Source organism: Cervus elaphus, chromosome 13 (genome assembly GCF_910594005.1).
Source record: "Cervus elaphus chromosome 13, mCerEla1.1, whole genome shotgun sequence".
Taxonomy (NCBI): Eukaryota; Metazoa; Chordata; class Mammalia; order Artiodactyla; family Cervidae; genus Cervus; species Cervus elaphus.
The window spans coordinates 71206157-71225292 of record NC_057827.1 but is presented as its reverse complement, the minus strand read 5'-3'; the positions used below and the strand labels follow the sequence as shown (position 1 = coordinate 71225292).

General features: G+C 58.6%; 2 protein-coding genes across 6 annotated transcripts in view; both read right to left on the bottom strand.

Moving 5' to 3' along the window:
* Positions 1 to 1225: 1225 nt before the first annotated feature.
* Positions 1226 to 15140, bottom strand: TEX22 (testis expressed 22). The gene is made up of 4 exons (XM_043922034.1): positions 14994 to 15140; positions 14393 to 14622; positions 1613 to 1744; positions 1226 to 1525 (listed from the first exon to the last, which is right to left on the bottom strand). The coding sequence occupies exons 2-4, from the start codon at positions 14453 to 14455 to the stop codon at positions 1346 to 1348; spliced, it is 375 nt and encodes a 124-aa protein (XP_043777969.1). The 5' UTR covers positions 14456 to 14622; positions 14994 to 15140; the 3' UTR covers positions 1226 to 1345.
* Positions 15141 to 15778: 638 nt separating this feature from the next.
* The window catches only part of PACS2 (phosphofurin acidic cluster sorting protein 2), a 59267-nt gene continuing 55909 nt past the window's right edge, over positions 15779 to 19136 (bottom strand). For all 5 annotated transcript variants that reach the window (XM_043922026.1, XM_043922027.1, XM_043922025.1 and 2 more), the window contains one exon: positions 15779 to 18814. In XM_043922026.1, the coding sequence (XP_043777961.1) occupies positions 18696 to 18814 (119 nt within the window). In that variant the 3' untranslated portion in view covers positions 15779 to 18695. The remainder of the gene's footprint in view (positions 18815 to 19136) is intronic.

The following is a 19136-nucleotide window of genomic DNA, read 5'->3' as shown; positions in this document are numbered from 1 at the left end:
TTCTGAGAAATCTGCAGGCCTGGAACAAGAGTACACTCAGGGGACCTCAGAAAGTGCAGCCTGGGGGGCTAGCTGTGTGATTTCGGATGGCTTCCTGGAGAAGGAACCTGTGCGGAGCCTTAAGGTAAAAGCAGAGCAGGAGGCCAGAATGGGCAGCTAGGATCATCTCAGCAGCCGGCTCTCTGAGCAAGCGAGGCCAGAACTCGGGCACTACCCACATCCTGGGCCTGGGGGTGGGGTGGACCACCTCGTTTTGCCCAAAGCCCCCCTCCCACCCACTGCTCCCTTCAGCCCCTAGCTGTCAGTCACCACGTGCAGAAGGGGACCCGCCCGATGCCAGCTTCTCGCTGCCCCAGGGCTTGGCCCGTGAGCCCTCCCCACCCCCCTCCTCTCACCCCCCATCGCTGCCAGCCTGGTCTCCCCAGATGCAGCCCCATGCCACTGTCACCTGCAGCCCAGAAGCCTCCTGTCCACCCCCGAACTTGAGGCAAAGGCAGACAGCATGGCAGGCCAGGGCGAGCTCCTCACAGCTGCCCCAGGCCCTCTGCCCTCCCTGCCTCCTGGGCCCTTGTCCACCTACGAGCTCCCCGTGCAGAGAAGGGACAGCGCCACCTCCTCCAGGAAGCCTCCCTCTGTGTGGGAGCCGCCCTGGCCCCCGCGGCCTCTGGCCTTCTCCCCATCACATCGCCTCCCCGTGGGCCTGCCGAGGACCCGGTGCTTCTGGGCCGGGCGGCACCAGCACCGAGCGGTTCAAACATCCAAACCTCCACCCGCTGGAAGAGCGTGGCCCCCTCACTGCTGCACCCCTGCCCACGTGCATGCGTGCTCAGTCGCCTCAGTCGTATCCAACTCTTTGCGACCCCATGGACTGCAGCCCTCCAGCTGGTGGGTGCCCAATCACCCCAGGGGCCAGGCTCCCCAGCCCAGGCCCCTTCCACCTGGGCTGCTGACAGCTGTCCGTGAAGCAGGCCCAGAAGGGGAGCTGCTGGAGCCTCACGCCCTCCCAGGCCACCCACGGCTGCTGGTCCCAGGAGGATGGCCCTGCTGGGGATGGGCACCCTCTGCTGGCAGCCCAGGGGGCCATCCTGGAGGGCCACTCTACCCTGTCCCCCAGACCCTCCAGGTGGCCTCTTGGAGGCTGGGCTGGGACAAGGAACCCCAACCAGAGGTGACTTCCAAGGGTGTGTGTCCTGAGGAGGGGGCAGCCAGACGTTCCCCCCAGGCCTGTTCTCTTATCCCTGGGCTGCTCACGACTGTCTGGAGGGTACAGGGAGGGCGCAGGGACCGCCTCCCCAGTACCCGCAGGAAAGGCGCCAGAAGACAAAACTCTGGTCTGAGTCGATTCTTAGGAGGGCGGCGACCTCGAAGCCGGGGCCTCCAGAGTCACGTTGTGCCAGAAAGGCTTGCTCCGGACCAGGAAGGCTTGGAAGGCGTTGGTGGACTCGGAGGACCTCGGCGGGTGGGGGAAGAGCACGTCCTTGTCCACGTCCTCGGACACCAGCTGGGCCACGATCCGCGCGAGGTCCTGCGGGGAGGGCGGGGTCAGGGGCGGGGCCGGGCCGGAAGGGACGGGGCGGGGTGGGACCCGGACGCTCCCGCGCTTCCCCCGCACCCTGCAGGAGGGGGGCGCCCCCGCGAGGCCCGGCTTCTCGCCGCGGCCCAGCATGGCCAGCCTCCGACGCTCATCTATGCTGACGCTCCAGCGGCGGTGACTCTGGCGCCAGGTGTCCTGCGGCTCGCACACCTGGGGGGACAAGGCAGGGGTCTGCGCCGGCCGCACCCGGGGCCCCTCACCCGCCAACCCTCTGCGCCCCGCGACCACCACAGTGCGGGCGCGGGGGCAGAGCTTCAGCCCGTGGCTCTGGGGCTGTGCATGGCCTTGCTCAGTGGCTCAGCGCCTGGACACCCAGGCAGCACCTGCACTGCTTTACTGTGCATGGGTTGGCCCCTAGATGTTGGGGGCCATTACAGCAGAGGCCGTGGCCCTCGGCTAGTGCCTGTTCCTTGCTGGGCACAGCCGGCCCACCCTCTGGGGAGGCCCCCCGAACAGGCAGCCAGATTGTCGGTGCCTCAAGAAAGATGGGCCCAAAGGTCAGCCTCCTCCCAGGCCCCTCTGAAATGCCCACAGAGAGGCATTGGGGGAGATGACACTCAGGGCTCCATAGGCACCCAGGACAGGCCGGGAGGCATCCTGCGGGAGCCACACCCCGCTCCTGCCCCGGAGAACATCCCCGGTGGGCTGTCCCTGAAGGGCTCCAGAGCCCCTCCTGCTCTGCCCAGCCAGGGGCCAGCCGGCTGCTTCCCTGCGGGGCCCAGGAGGTCACCCTCTGGAGTGCCATGGGGGGCGGGGTAGGTGCCATGCTAAAAATAAAAGGATTAAGACAAACTCAGTCCCCATTCCTCAAAAAACTAAAAATAGAACTACCATATGACCCAGCAATCCAACTTCTGGGTATACATTCAAAGGAATGGAAAGCAAGTCAAAGAGATATTTCTGCACTCACGTTCAGAGCTACATTGTTCACCGTAGCCAAAAAGTGGCTGCAACCCAAATGCCCATCAATGGATGAATGAATCAGCCTCGTGTGGCCCGTCCATATGACAGAGTATCATCTAGCCTTAAAAAGACACTCCAACTCGTATGAGCTACCTGGAGTCACCAGATTCGCGGAGTCAGAACCTGGCACCGTGGCTGCCAGGGCTGGGGGAGGGGCAGGGGCGGGTGCGGGTTAACGGGACAGAGCTTCAGATCTGCAGGATGGAAGCTGCTGCAGGCTTCACGGCGAGGTGAATACAGCAGACTGGCCCAGACGTTCATTCGGGGTTCTCCATGGGACAGAAAAACCAAAACGAACTTCTTGGCCAACCCAATGCTTAACACTACTGAACCGGACACTTCAAAGTGGTCAGGGTGTGGTGGGGGGGCGTGGGCTCTTGGAGCCAGAAACACACACAGAAGGAAGAGAGTGTGAGGGACACGGAGAAGGAAGCGTGGACAGGCCAAGGAGAGGCGCAGTCAGCAGGAGGAGCTGGCCCTGCTGACACTTAGATTTTGAACTTCTTGCCTCCAGACTGCAAAATGATACATTTCTGTTATTTAAGCAAAAAAAAAAAAAAAGGAAAAGAATAAAGCAGAGTCCCCAGCCCCTCTTCCCACTCTGCACCAAAAACCCTGGCAGCCTGGCTAAGTGCCCCCTGAACCTGGGAGAGGGGAGCGGTCCTTTCTGGGGAAAAATACCAGCCCCAGAGAAGAGCCCTCCAAAGCGGGGGTGTCCAACGCAGAGCAGCCAGAAACCTGCCCGATCACCCCCCGAAGTTCACGACTGCTGGCGGGGCTGCCCCCGGCACACAGGGCCTGCTCCTGGGTACAGACAGGGCCGCAGCCCCCACCATCTGAGAAGCGCAGGGGAGAGCCACCGGCCGGGGCCTGAGAGACCTCCCCGCTCCTGTCGTCCTCCTGGACTCCACGTACCCGTGAGACAGAAAGAGGACAGAGCGAAAAGGGGCTGCTGCGAGGGCCGCGATCCTTTCAACATTAACATGTGGCATCAGAATCAAAGTTTCCGTAGAAGACTGGGGGGGGCGGGGGCGGCCTGCCGGCCCAGGTAACCCCACCTCCTATGACCAACACCCACAGCACTTTCACAGCGGTGACACGGGGGTCCCCTCTGATGTGGGGCAGGTCCAAGGATGCTGGCAGCACACATGGGTGGCCCACGCGGCCCAAGGGGGGCCTCCTGTGACTGTGTGTCCACCCGAGCACAGCCTTCCCGGGGAGACCACTGGGGGTGAGTGGTGCGGGGCACACCAACCCGCCAACCTGAGCCTGTGAGCAGTCTGCTGTTGTGAGTCACGGACACTGCAGAGTCGTCTGTCACAGAGCATCATCAGAGCAAAGACTAACAACAGGACCAGCAACAAAGCCCCAAAAGCCAAGGTAAGGAGACATGAGGAAATGGGAGAGTCAGTCATGCAGGCCCAACAGCCAACAACAGTTTTCAGAGAGAACAGAGAGGCTGCACGCACACGCACCCCACAGAGGGGACAAGGCTCCAGGCTGGAAGCACACCCACAGGACCGAGAGAGGAGACAGTGTGGGGACATCTGAGAACTAGGCAGAGAGAAACAGGCACATGTGGGGGGTGAGGAGTCCGCAGGGCCAGGTTTCACACACCCGCCGGAGGCGAGACAGCGGAGAACCCAGGGCCCCAAAATCCTCCAGGAAGACGACTTCCCGCTAGAAGTGTTACCCCCCAAGTGTCACTCAGGTGTGCAGGCAGAACAAACCATCTTCAGGACGGTCCAGTCGGAACTCAGTACCTGCGGGGCCTTCTGAGGAGCTGCCAGAGGCGGGGAGGGGCCCTAGCCCACTAGGCGGGAGCGAGACCCGGGTCGTCTGTGAGACAAGGGTCACAGCTGTGCTGGAAGTCTGGGAGGGATCAAAAGATGCAGAAGGGACGGGAGGGTGCCATCATCACGTCTGCGAGACACAGGAGCTGTCTGAGAGGTGACACTCACGGCGGAGGGAAACTGCCCACATTCAGCTCCAGGCCAAGATGCCCAGGGAAGGAGAGGTGTCTGCGGGCAGGGGAAGGAGAGCGCAGGGAGCCCCGCGTCCCGGGGCGGGAGCCTCCACTGAGCCTCAGATGTGGGCGGGCGGCTCTTCTCAGCTCTGTGCTCACATGGGGTATCGAGAGTGGCGCACAGCTTTACAAGCAGAGACCGACGTTATGAAGTGGAGCGACCTGATAGCACGCACGGGGGCCCATGTGCTCACTGACAGGAGGACCATCACGAACAGAGGCCAAGGTCCAGGCGGTGGGCAGAAGAGACCCCCTCATGGGCCCGCCTGGGAACCAGCACCAGGAGCTCCCACGGGCCCGGAAGCCGGAGCGGAAGGGGAGCCCGATTCTCAGAGGGAGACAAGGAGGACTCTCACCAGCCACCAGGGAGCCAACGTTGCTTCTGAAGACACAGGGCAGCTTTAAATGCTGGAAGATTAGAAAAAAAGCCCTGGAACAAGGGATTGAGCAAATAATTCAGGAAGCTCGGAAAACAACGAAAGGGGTTTCCCTGAAAGTTTAAAGACAGAATTAGGAAAGACTGGTGAGTAAATCAGAATGAAAAAAATACAGTGGACAATGACCGAAAGTTGGTTCTTTGAAAACCATTAAAACAGAACTCGTCTTTTTTTCACGTCATCAACTCCATCTTCATCATTTTTGCCAGTCTTTTCTTTCGTGCCCGTTTTTTTTTCTATTAAATATTTATTTATATTGGCTGCACCCAGTTCAAGTTGTGGCCTGTGGGGTCTATTAACAATTCCCTGGCCAGGGATCGAACCCGGCCCCCCGCACTGGGAGCATGCAGTCTCAGCCACTGGACCAGCAGGGCAGTCCCCGTGTCTTCCCTATCAACGATGTATGTCCACAGACACAATATACTTTTCTCCTGTTTTAAAAACTGTCTTCTCTTTGCTCTTAAGCATCTCTTCACAGGTTTGGTTGGTAAACATTTGTATGTTCTAAATATTACAAGTATTTTTCCCAGGCCGTCCTACAACACCCTTGTGTCTCTTTGCACCAGCCTCACACACGGCAGTCTTGTCAGGCTTTTCCTTTAGGGGTTTGGCCTAAGTTGGGCATTTTCCCCTTGGACTCACAACATGGTTCCCGTTCTCCCAGCGCTTCTGTGTTTGGTTTTAACTTGCAGCTCGTGTGTTTGTGTGTGTCTGACGAGTTGGGGGATCTTCTAGATGGATGACCGGTCACCCCAGTACTATTCATTGAAAAGTGTGCTCCCCACTGGAAAGTTAAACTCCCAGATTCAATCCGGGGCCCGTTTCTGGACGGCCTGTGCAGGCTGCGGGCCTCCGGGCCAGCTTCCGTCCCAGCGCCACGCGAGGCTCTCTGCTGAGAGCAGGCGAGCCAGGCCCTGCTCTTCTGCTTTAGAACTCTTGCCTGGTTTCTTTTCCAGGTAAAAAAAAAAAAAAACTTAAAATCTCCAATTTTTCAAATTGTGCTGTTACTCCGCAATGATACGGTTTCCTTCTGCACATTTCTGAGCCCTGAATAAAGGAAGCCCCTCATACGGGCACCCCGCCATCTGCTTCTTTCTCACCCGCCCTGACCCCGGAACCCATGGTCGCTGGCCGAGCCTCGCAGCGACACGCCTCTGAACTAACGCAGTCCGTGGATGGCCTGCCTCCTCCCACCCACGAGAGTACTCCAGACTTCTCTCTGAACCCTTCTGTGTGTGTCAGTGGTGGGGGATGCTTTGTTTTCAGCCCACTCTGACGACGGCTGCCTCTGAATCGAGTTAATCTGCCGCTCCTGCCACCATGTCTCCGGCTTTGTGGGCCTTGCCCGTGCCAGGGCCTTTCTCTGCCCCCTCCCTCTGGCTCGATTGGGTGTTGTTTGTAGCCCATGTCCCCTCCACTTGTTCCGAGGCGGCTCACTTCCCAGTCTTGTGATGCCATTGAAACTTGTGATGCCGGCTCACCCGGGTCTCCACGGGCTGCTCAGCCAGCACCAGGGATTGAGGACGCTGACTTGCTGGCCAGACCAGGGAGGCACCTTCTCCAGCCTTTCTCGAACTTCCTGGTGACTGCAGCTCTCACTGGTGTCTTGGAACAACCTCACAAGAGGCCCTGAGCCAAAGTCACCCAACTAAGCAACTCCCAGTTTCCTGACCTATAGAAACTGGGATGAGAATATTTACTACTGTTCTAAGCTACTGATGCTGGGAAAGATTGAGGGCAGGAGGAGAAGGGGACGACAGAGGATGAGATGGTTGAATGGCATCGCTGACTTGTTGGACACGAGTTTGAGCAAGCTCCAGGTGTTGGTGATGGACAGGGAGGCCTGGCAAGCTGCAATCCATGGGGTCGCAGAGTTGGACACAACTGAGCAACTGAACTGAACCAACTGAAGCTGCTGGATCCTGGAGATTTTCATTATGCAGCAACAGATAACTAATACACTGCCAGAAACACTACATACTTTGAGATACAATTCTCAAGATTCATGAGAACTGTTTTTTAAAGTTAGGACTGTCCTGAATTATTTATTTTGGGGCAGTCTGGCAGGTTTCAAACATTAAACCTTCCCACTCAGTGACATGGTACAACTTTCCCGTAGGAGCTCTCTGCCGTTGAGCCACATTTTACAGTGTCCTTTGTGTGGGCATCGAACAAGAACAAGATTTATTCCTAGGATTTACAAATCCTGGTTCCTGTTGCTAAAGTGAATGGATCCTCCTTTCTACTACACTTCCTGGTTGGTTATTTTTAGTATACTGGAAACTAATAAGCTTTGAACAGTGATCATATATCCAGCCTTCTTGATTAGTGATCTTTTATTTGAATTGGCCTGCATGGACTTCCTAGGTAGATAACATATTGGCTACAGATAGTGACTGCTTCAATACTTCGGCCACCTGATGCAAAGAGCCAACTCACTGGAAAAGACCCTGATGCTGGGAAAGATTGAAGGCAGGAGGAGAAGGGGACGACAGAGGATGAGATGGTTGGATGGAATCACCAACTTGATGGACACAAGTTTGAGCAAGCTCCGGGAGTTGGTGAAGGACAGGGAAGCCTGGTGTGCTGCTGTCCCTGGGGTCGCAGAGCCGGAGGTGACTTAGCAACTGAAGGACAGCAAACAATGACTGCTCATCTTTTCTCTCTGGGTCTCCGTGGCCCGTCTCACTCCCCTGACTTTGGTGCAGGCCCCATGCGCTGTCTCAGCGGCATCGTGGTGACGGCCAAGCTGCCGCTTTGGGCTTTCTGGCTCCCCTTCACCAGGTTACAGAAATGTCCATTTCTTCCTACCTATTAAGAATGGAGTTTTTTAAATTTTCTTCTCCCAAGGAAGGAGACTGGAATATATCTTTCTACATCCATTGAAATAATCACGTGATCCTCCTCCTTTTGCTAATGAAGAAAATATTTTTTGTTTTAAAAAAAAAAATCTTTTTGGCCACACTGCGGGCACGTGGCTCCCCAACCAGGGATCAAACGCTTGCCTCCTGCAGTGGAAGTGCAGAGTCCTAACCACTGGACCACCAGGGAAGTTCAGTGAACATAATTAGGAGATTTCCAATCACTTCATCCATAGGCTACAACTTTCTTGAATTCATGCATGTTCATTCATTCAGTACGTGCTCACTGAGCACCTGCTATGTGCTGTGTGCCCCCCTGGGTGTCGAGGGCAAGGCTGTGGAGAATGGAGGCCCTTCCATCCTGCACAGGGCTACCCTCCATGGTCGAAGAGTTTGCCACGCAGCTGGATTTACTCCTGGACTTTTCCACCTCTGCTTCGGTCAGAGGGCATCGCTCCTCTCTCTTCCCTGCCTCGTCAGCCAGCACGGGTGCCAGGGTGAAGCTCTGGGCGGCGTGGACCACGTGGACGCAGAGGACTCGCTTCTTGGGCATGGGGACACCTACCGATGAACCCTCACTAGGGACGATCCGGGCCCACTTTAGAGTTTCCTTTGCTCTTAGTCTCTTCAGAGTTCTGAAAACCCCTCTGTAACATGGATTCAGATCAGCAGGGTTCAGGATCTCTGCTATGCTCCCCACATGGCAAGACTGCCAGTGACGCCCCCGCCCTGTGCGTGCGGCTGGCCCAGGGCTTCAGGTCCCGCTGGCCTTGGCGGTGCTGGGGGCAACCGAGTCGCCGCAGGCTGGGGGAGGGCTGTGCCCACCCCTGGCCTCGCATGCCAGGCCCTGCCGGTGGAAGTGCTGTCCCACCCCAGCCTGGCCTCAGGCACTCTTTTAGTTCAAAAGTGGGATGGTAACCACGTGAGAACATGCACAGGAAAGTGTATTTTAAAACCCAGGAATCCATGATCCAAAATGAACGGGGCCATCCTCGCTCTGAACGGGGCCATCCTCGCTCCCAGTGTTTCCATCAAGAAACAAACTGTTGATTTGGTCCCAGGCAGGCTCCTCGAGGAGCCCACAGACCACGTGAGGCCAGGCTGCACAACCAGAGCCTCAGGGCAGAGTGCTCCGCCCCCCCATCGGCTGCTCCCGCAACCTGCTTTCCAGACATCTCCACGTGGGCTCCCGGGGCTCGTCCCGCACTGCTGTGCTTGCAGCACGGGAGCCACGGGAGCCCTCACCCGAACCACCCCGGCTCCGGGGAGGGACGGCGGCGGGTCTGGGCTGCACGCACTCTCCTGCGGGGCGGTGGGCATCTGGCCTTCTTCAGGCCTGGCCTGGGCCGCCCCAGGGCTCTCTCGCCTGAGGGGCGCCAGCTCCCTGTGCATCTCGGCCAACACACTAGCCCCTCGCATCTTCATCAATTTCATTTGTTTCCCTGATATCAAGTCTCTTTTAGTTTTCTTTCTGGCTCCCTCTGTAAGAGGCCTGTGCATCCTGGGGACCATCTGCCTCTCTTGCAGGCATGTGTGTGTGTGCTGTGTACACATGCGTGTCATGTGTGATGTGTGCACCCACGGTCCGCTTGCTGTCCACTGTCAGGTGCCCCTCTGAGCCTCACGCCAGTCTTTTGTCTGGGGGCAGGTGTCTCGACAGGGATGGACTCGGGGCTTCCTCGCAGTCATGCTGTTTCCTATGCAACCTGCTGGCCCCGGCTGCCCAGGGCATCCGTCCAGCCCAGTCTGGCCCCGAGCCCTGCAGGGCCAGCTTGGCCTCACTCAGCCTCTCTCCTGTCCCTTCGGCCTCCAGCCCTACTTCCCCGCCCACCATTCATCTGAGCCACCGGGCTGTGTCCTCAGTTAACTCCCCGGGGCCAGCCCATTTACCAGCCCTTCCTCCTGGGCAGGGACAGACTCCAGGAAGCTCCACCTCTGGGCCTGGGGGAGCTTCTCTGGCTTCCCCCAGCTCCCTGCAGATTGCTAGGCTACATTATGCACCATCAGATGACCTCTTGCTCCTTTTTTTCCCTCCCCCCCCCCTTTTTTTAAACTGTGATAAAATGCACGTACCACAAAATCGACCACTTTGACCATTTTTAAGTGTACAGCTCACTGGCATAAGCACATCCACACTGTTGTGCAACCGTTACCAACACGTCCAGGACTTTCCATCTCTCCAAACAGAAACTCTGTCCTCATGAAACACCCACTCCCACCCCTCCCTCAGCCCCCACCCACTCGTCTACTTTCTTCCTCTGAGTCTGACCCCTCAAGGGACCCCGTGAGTGGGCCCTACTGTGTCTGTCCTCCCGTGTCCCACTCACTCCGCTCAGCATCATGTCCTCAGGGCCCACCCACGTGGTGTCGTGTTGTCACAATGTCTTTCCTTTTGAGGGCTAAGTTACGCTCCGCTCTATGTTTTTACCACCTCCGTCTGTCCAAGGATACTTGGGTGTCTTCTAGGTTTTGGTTATTCTCCAGTGTATGCCCCCTGGGAATGTGGATATACAAGTATCTGTTTCTCTGCCTTGGATTTTTTTCAGCTATTTACCCAGAATTGGAACTGCTGGATCACACCATACTTCTATGCACCACTTTCTGAGGAAACTCCATTGACTGCATCATTTCACACTCCCTCCAGCAGGGCATGAGGACTCCAGTTTGTCCACACTCTTGCCAGCACTTGTTCTTTTTTAAAATTTATAAGTCATCCTAACAAGACTGAGGTGGTGTCTCACTGCGGTTCTGATTTGCGTTGCCCTGGAACTAATGATGTTGAGCATTTCTTCGTGCGCTTGCTGACCATTTGTGCATCCTTAGAGAAGTGTCTATTCAAGCCCTTTGGCCATTTTTGAGTCGAATTCTTGGTTTTTTGTTGTTGCTGGGTTTTAGGAATTCTTTAACTTATATGCAGAGTACATTATGCAAAATGCTGGGCTAGGTGACTCACAAGCTGGAATCAAGATTGCCAGGAAATGTATTAACCTCAGATATGCAGATGATACCACTCTAATAGAAGAAAGTGAAGAGGAACTGGAGTCTCTTGATGAGGGTGAAAGAGGAGTTAAAAAGCTGGCCTGAAACTCAACATTCAAAAAACTAAGATCATGGCATCTGATTCCATCACTTCATGGCAAATAGAAGGGGAAAAAGTGGAAGCAGTGACAGATTTTATTTTCTTGGGCTCCAAAATCAGTGTGGACGGTGACCACAGCCAGGAAATTCAAAGATGCTTGCTCCTTGGAAGAAAATCTATGACCAACTGAGATAATGCATTACAAAGCAGAGACATCACTATGCTGACAAAGATGCAGACAGTCAAAGCTATGGTTTTTCCAGTAGTCATGCATGGATTTAAGAGCTGGTCCATAAAGAAGGCTGACCACCAAAGAACTGATGCTTTTGAAATATGGTGCTGGAGAAGACTGAGAGTCCCTTGATGCTGGAAAAGACTAAGAGCATGAGAAGAGGGCAACAGAAGACGAGATGGTTGGATGGCATCATCGACTCAGTGGACATGAATCTGAGCAAACTCCGGGATTCTAATAGAGGACAGAGGAGCCTGGTGTGCTGCAGTCCATGGAGTCACAAAGAGTCAGACACAGATGGACAACTAACACTCCATGGCCATAGAGGGATGTACCCAGGGTTTCTTCTACCACTTAAAAAATATATATATTTTTATTTATTTGGCTGCGCTGGGTCTCAGTTGCAGCATGTGGGATCTGGTTCCCTGACCAGGATCGAACCGGGGCCCCCTGCATTGGGAGCATGGAGTCTCAGCCACTGGACCACCAGGGAAGTCCCTAGCACTTTTATGGTTTTATTTTTCTACATTTAAAACTTTGACACCTTCATCCTGATACTCAGTGAGAGATATGACTACAAGTTACCTTCTTCTAGACAGCTACACACTGTCTCAACATTTACCAAAAAGTCCATGAGACTTCCCTGGTGGTCCAGTGGTTAAAACACCATGGTTCCACTGCAGGGGGCGCCAGTCCCACCCCAGGTCAGGGGACTAAGATCCTGCATCCCACCCCCACCGCCCCCACACGGGTTTGAGATGCCATCTTCAGTTTACACTAAGTGTCTGTACACATTTGAGTAAGTTTCTAGATTTCATATTTAGCTCTGCTGTTACGTATCACATGACAGGACACCACAGTTTGATAATTGAAGTTTTGTGATATGAATTCACACGTGTTAGAGCTACACTAGGCTTATTCTTCCACATGATCAGTTTGCCCAACTGAAGAAAGGGACAATGCGTGTTTGCCAGTTTGCGTCGTTACTGAGAACCCGCTGAGCCAGTAAGTCGTGCTCTCCAAGAGCAGGGTGTCTCTCCACGGCCAAGTCTCTTGGTGACGCTTTGTGGTGCTTTAAAGTCTCACGCAGGCTTGCGTTATTTTCTATTAAGTCTACTCTTGTTCCCAGATGTGCCTCTCTCCCTCGTTGTCTCCCAGCACCCGTCTGCTGAGGGCCGCTGATTTCTGAGCAGTCGTCTGCAGCCCCTTCCTGGACCTTCTGCTGTGGATGGGCTCCGGAGCAGCCCCCGCACCGACGGGGCACAGGCGTGTCTCCCATGGTGCTGGCGCCAGCGCCTCCCCTGGGTTCACGCTCCGTGCCCCCCTGCTCAGCAGCTGGGCCAATGCTTCTGAGACAGCGTGGGCCACGCTGGGGACGGTGACCCACCTCCAGCTTTGCTCCGACCCGCCTGGCACTGTGGCTCTTCCGACTTTTTTTTTTTCCAGGTGTCTTGCTCTCTTTCATGATAGAGATCTTCTCAGAATGTCTGGTGCCCTTGGCCGTTCACTCAAGTTTACCGCGGGGACTAAGTAAATAGCAACACGGGGAGGCTGGGGCCTGGCCGCTGGGGCAGCTGCCTATCCAGCCGCCCCCTACCACGCGGCTGGGAGCTGAGCCCTCTGCTCTGCCCGCCCTAAGGCCGCTCACTGGACAGGGCTCGCCATCTCCTGCGGGCTGGTCCTCCCACCCAGTCCTGTGCCGTGGGTTCTTGCCTTTCTCAGGTCCTCTGCAGCCATGTTGGCCGGCCTGCCGTGAGGCCCTCTGTGCGAGGCTGTCTGTCTGGGGACCCTCGCTGGGGGAGGAGGGACTGTCTCCTCAGACCTGGGCCCCAGCCCGAGGAGGCCACCCTATGAGGATGTGTCCCCCCCAGGGCAGGGGGCTCTTGTGAGACTTGGGCCGGGAAGGCCGGGGAAGAAGGGACTGGGGGTCAGACCTCTGTCAGCCGGGCTCGATCCTGAAAGATGATGAGGTCCCGACGTAGGGAGGCTGGAGGAAAAGCTTCCCTGCCGAGGGCAGAGCAGGGAGGGACAGAGAGGACAGACAGAAGCAGCAGGACAGTCAGAGTGACGGTGCGCAGCCGGCACGGCTATGGCCAACGGCTGACGCTGCCCGAGGGCTGGAAGCAGTAGAGGGAAGAGGCAGGAGGGGACGACAGGGCGGCCAAGGTTGGGGGACCCTGCGGGACTCCCTGCCCCCAAGTTAGAGAAGCGAGGTCTTGCACCCCTTCTCTGCCTCCCCCAGGACCCCCTTCCGCTGTGCTGCCTCCCGGCCTCGTCGCCATGCACCCCTCCCCATAGCCACCCCCCGCCTCTTGGAAGTGCAAACGCAGCAGGTCACCCCTGTCCAGGCATCCGTCTGCAGGCCCCCTGTCCAGACAGAAGCCCCTCCCCGGCCCCTCCCAAGGAGCCCTAGCCGTTGACAGGCAACACGCTTGTGTGTTTATGTCTTGGATGGCCCATCCTGAGAGGCTGGCCTCATGGAAGCCAAGCGGTGGCTGGCTTCAGGCAGGGGCGCAGCTGGTAGGGTACCCAGAGCCCACTTCCCTCCTCCACTGCCTTTCCACAGAAACCGAGGACCTTGCAGACATTCCCGCAGACGGGTCCAAGCACACAGCTGCACGAGCTCCAATGGGCTGGCCTGCCTCAGCCCGGCTCCATCAGACCTGGCTTTGACCCTGACGCACAGGCAACCTTCCGGAACTTCTGGGGGCCTGGCTTCCTTTGCTTGGGAAGCTGCCCCGGGGGCAGGGGAGCCGTGGCCTGTGCACTCAGGGCTGAATGGTGACCAGACAGCAGCCCACTCGGCCGGCTGTGGTGAGACGGGGGTTCCTCCACATTGGGGCCAGCCCCAAGCAGGGCCTCCAACGTTTCAGTCATGACTTTGGTTGACAGATCCCCTGCTGACCCCTGCCTACCTGGTCAGTAGAACACCATCCCAGCTGTGCGCAGAGCCTCCCACAGTTGGGGTGGCCGGCAGAGGTGGACTGCCCACAGCTGTGGGAGGTTGGAAGGGGCGCGCCCACCTTGATACCCACCCTGGACTCTGGGGGAGAGAATGCTGACACTCTGTGAGGCCCCCAGTCCAGCACCTGCTTGTTATCAGATGCCCTCTGGTCCTCCTCCAGCTTCAGAGGCCCCCGCTCCATCCACACTCCCCTGCCAGGACCTGGGTTTCCAGAGAGGAGCCTCCACTAGCTTACCCAGTCCTGAGTCTGCGGCTCCTGCTGACTGCTGCTCTGGGCACCTGGCGAGCCCCAGGCCATCACTGGGCTTGGTGGCCCCGAAGGCTGCCTCTTCTCCTGGGAAGGCTGCAACTCTGCTTTCTTCCTCAGGAAAGCCCTAAGCGAACCATCTGTCCATCTCCCTGCTGTCCATCTGCAGCCCCCTGGGCGGCTGGCTGGCACCTCTGGGGCGAAGTCCCCACAACTACCTGGGCCCCTCAGGCAGAGGAAGGTCACATTAGGGTCTGCTGGGCTCAGCTTCCAGCCATTGACCAGACAATGCTGGGTGGGCCTCAGCCGCTGAGCCCCAAAAGGGTCCATCCCCTTGGGTGTCCTGGGTCCCCCTGCTCCTGCATCCATTTTTCTCCACATGGTCACCCCAGGCCAGGGTAGCTGCGGCCACCGCCCTGCCCCTGCCCCCCTCAGACTCCCCCAGGAACACCCCCTCTCCCACCGCGGCTCCAGCTCCTCGGAAGCGCAGCTTCTCGGGACTCTGCTTGCGGGTAGGACGACAAGGGGAGAAAGAAGGGGCCCCCCGCAGTTCTCCCCACCTGGTTCTTCCGGACCCCTGTGACCTCACCTCGACGCCCGGCCACACCCCAGGGCCCAGGATCCGTGCCCTTCACCTGCACGACCACGCGTGAAGGAGCCACAGCAGACGGCAGCCCGCCCGTCTCCACTCCGCGGAGGGGTGGCAGTGCAGGGGTCAGGGGACAGGACAGGGGGTCCAGGGGAGGGAGTCACGGGGTGCAGCGGCCGTTGGTGAGGCGCGGGACACACCGGGGGCAGGAAGACCGGGAGAAGTGGGGTACACAAATGGCGGGGTACACAAACTGTGGGGAGGGGCGGGGGAATGGGTGGGTGCCCCGGGTACAGCAAGGGTACGCGGGGAGGGGAAGAAAGGAGGGGTTAGGCACACTGGGGCGGGGCGGGCCCGGCCCATTGTGGCGGGCGGGTCAGAGGGTGGGGCCCACAGCGGTTCCAGAATGCCCTTAGAAGGCGGAGCCGAGCCTAAGAAAACTTCCGCTCGACAGCTTCCGCCCGGCCGCTTCCGCTTCCGGCTCGTGGCGCGCCTGCGCCCTGGCTTCAGTCGTCAGGGGCCGCTCGGGCTTCCGCTGTCCACGCGGACGCTGTCCTGCCCCGGCGTCCATGACCCGGAGCTTCATCTCGCGACCGCGAGGAGTCCCGGCCCCTCGTTGCCCGGAGGGGCACGCTTCGGAGATGCCCCCAGCTGTCCGCGCCCCGCCCCCCCCCCCCGGGTCCCCGCGGCGTGTGGGGGCCTCGGAAGGCCCGCCCGCAGTGCCCGCGCCTGGACGGATGGAGGGGCGCGGTTGCTCGAGAGGAATCACACAGCAGGCGAGGGAGGGCCTGGGAGTGCTCCCGGGGTTTATTAGTGTCGCATCAGCACCTTAAAATAGTCCACGTGGTCACATACGTGACAGATTAGAATCTGTTTCCCAAAAACGCTATTTACATTAATCCTGTTTTCCATTTAAAAAAAGAAAGCAACACGTACATCCTAGAAACCAAACAACACACAAAGAACTGGACGGGGTCTGCAGGAACGCACAGTGGCACCCCTTGGCCTGCAGGGTCAGACCCCAGGGAAAGGGCCCCCAAGCCCAGCCCCTCAGGCCCCTGCCAGGATCTCAGCTTCCTCTCTGCTGCAGGATAGGAGGGGTCTCTAGGAGGGGATCAAGGGACACGTATAGGGGTCAGGCAACTGGCCTTTGGGAGCAAGCGGCGCAGTCCTGTCATGAGGAACGCATCCTGGGACGGAGGCCAGGCAGGTCTTGGTATCTGCCAGTGAGGACAGCGCAGCATAGCTGGCCCTGGCTGCTCTAATCCTGCCGCCCCTCTCCTCCCTGAGCTGCGGCCATGACACTCGGGACACTGGCCTGCGTGCCCTGAGGAGATGGTGACCCTGGGGACTTGACACAAGGAGGGAGAAAGCAGTGGCCTGGATACAGGGCTGGAGCTGACCTCCCATCTGGCCTGAGTGAGGGTGGAGCCTGCCCATTATGTGCCACAGGCCCATGAGGAGCCTGGCCTTGCCTGAACGTGACGAGTGGCTTAGCCTTTGAGTCCCAGTCACCTCTGGTCACCCAGTGGGCTGAGAACCCCTGCTCTGCAAGGGCTGCTCCTGTCCTTGGGGTCACGGTCTGGCCCTGCGTTCCTCACAAGCTGCCCCCACACTGCCCTCCGTGTGCTCATGGCTGCACCTCTGCCACAGGCCGCTTTGGCTTCGGAGTCATCTTCCTTTAAGGGACAAAGTGCTTTTATCTGTGTCCTCAAAACAGCTCCATGAGGTAGGCGGGGGAAGTGTTGACTGTCCCCAATCAGATGATGGGGAAACCGAGGCACTGGCGTGAGCAGAGCCTGGGTCTCTGAGTGAGTCATGGCGGCTGGGGCTGTCTGTATAACCTCCAGGGCCCAGGAACAGTGTGGCTGGCCCAGGGTGGAGGTGCTGGGTGTCTTCTCGTGGGTATGAGGACAGCTCACAGCTGGGTGGGACGGGGCAGCCCCTTTTGGCCCCTTCCCCCCTAAAACTAGCTCTGCAGCTGGAAAGCTAAGTCGAGGGCGTGTCAGCCACACCTCCCCTGAGTGTGACCTCTGAAAAGGAAATGCAAGGAGCAGTACCCAGGGCCCTGAAGCCAGTGGTGGGAACGAGGGCGGGGAAACTTACGGGACCCAGGCAGCTGCTGGGCACAGCCACAGGTGGACACTGCACAAGCTGCCCAAGGGGTCCTTGGCTCAGTGGCCTACACCCTCACCCAGATCCTTCCCGTCCAAGGACCCTGGTCCAAGGGCATGCTCAGATCTGTCCGCCTGCTAGGCCCAAGGCTCTTGGCCATGGACACTCGCACCCTGAACAGCCACCTGGGGGAGGAGGTAAGCAGGTAGGTCACAGATAAGAAAAATGGACCATCTTCCAGCCCCGAGTGGGACCCTTCCATGCCACGGGCTGTTGGAGTCCTATCCTCCAACAGAGCGGGCAAGGCCTTCGGCCTGTCTGGCGTTTGGCACTGTTTTTCTGAGCGCAGCCTGTGTGGTTCTCAGCCCTAGAAAACTGGACTGTGAGACCCTCAGTGGGCCACCCAGGCCTGCAGCCAGTGGCCAGGTGGAGTGGGTGGGCTCTTCCTGTGGAGTCCTGGGGGGCAGGGCTGGGGCCCAAGCAGGAGGACTGGAAGGGACCCCGGCCTCAGGTCAGGACACCCACTGCCTGCTGCATGGGGAGGGGGAGGGCAAGGTGCCCCCCTCCCTGGGGAACCAGACCCCAAATCCCTTGCTCTGAGGAGCCTAGCCTAGACAGGCGGGGGCACCCGGGCTGTACCCATGGCTCCAACGGGGCTTGGGCCCCTACAATTTGGCCACTTGCCTGAGCCTCACTGGCCACATTAGTGGTGCAGGTGACAGACACCCCTAGTCAGCAGGCGGGACTGGGGTGGGGGCAGGTGGTGAAGCTGAGGAAGCAACTGTGTTCGGGGCAGGACGACTTGCAGAAGCAAAGCGGTGCCTTGGGGCAGCGAAGGGTGCAGGGAGTGGGGGCTGGGACCGGGGCGGCGTGGCTGGCTCTGCCTCAGTCCTCAGGGGTGCTGGGACTTCAGAAGAGCAACGTCTGTTTGGCAGCTACATTATAACATGTATTTAAAAGCATTAAAAATATCCACTACTATAAAACCTCCACTGCCCCCGGCCGCGGGAGTTCATTGGGATCCAGAGTGGGCGGCGTTGGGGCCCTCTCGGCTGGTGGAGGGGGGGGGGGGCCGGGGGCCAGAGCGGGACTGACTGGCCTCTGTGTTCCGCTCAGGATGTCCCTGACAGAAGGCTGGCCTCTGGCTCCTGGCCCCCCAGCTGGCTGCCTGGGCACAGACAGCCTGCGGTCCACGGGGCCACCCGCAGGACCCCCGCTCCCTGAGGAAGCAGAGTAGTCCTGGCTTTCAAAAAGGACAGGACACGAAGGCAAGAACCCTTCTTGTTGGGGGGACGGGGTGGGGGTGAGTCCTGAGGCCAAAACACACCTTCCGTGATCCCGCCTGCCCTCCCACCCCTGCCGGGACATTCTGGTTAATAAGCAGAGCAGTTATGGGCTCCCGGTGGGGGCCGCCCCGTTAGTCTCCAGGTTGTGAGCGCGTTCATACTTAAGACTGTTTCTCTGGGGTTTTAAGGGTCTGTCTCTGTGGTAAACTGAAGTGTGAACAGAAAAGCAGCTGGGCCCTCCCGGCCGCGGCCGTCGTGGGGCTGCAGGGCGGGAACTGGCACGGCCCCCCAGCAGGCGGGGCTAGAAGGCGGACTTGGAGTGTCCGAAGATGCAGATGGGGAAGTGCTTGACGTGGGAGGACCACTGGGCCGCCAGCTGGAAGAACTTGACGTCGTTCCACTCCACGCCGTCGATGAGGACTGTGGGGACAAGACCGCCTGACCTGCCTGCCCCCCGCTCCAGGCTGCGGCTGAGAACAAGGCTGGGGGGTGCTGACACCCATGGGGACCCCCAGGCTCCCGGGAGACACTCGCTGGTTCTCATCGGCCCTGTGGGAGGTCTGGGACCTCCAGCTCCCCTCCTGGCCTTCCTGCCGCCTGCCCCCACCCCCTCCCCATGGCCGGAGAGCCTCTCCCCAGCCACCTCAGGGGTGCTGGTGTCCACAGCCTGTCTGCCTCGGAGGGGTCTGCAGATGGGGTCTGAAACACCCTCCACTTAAGCCAGAAAATCAACAGAGAAAGG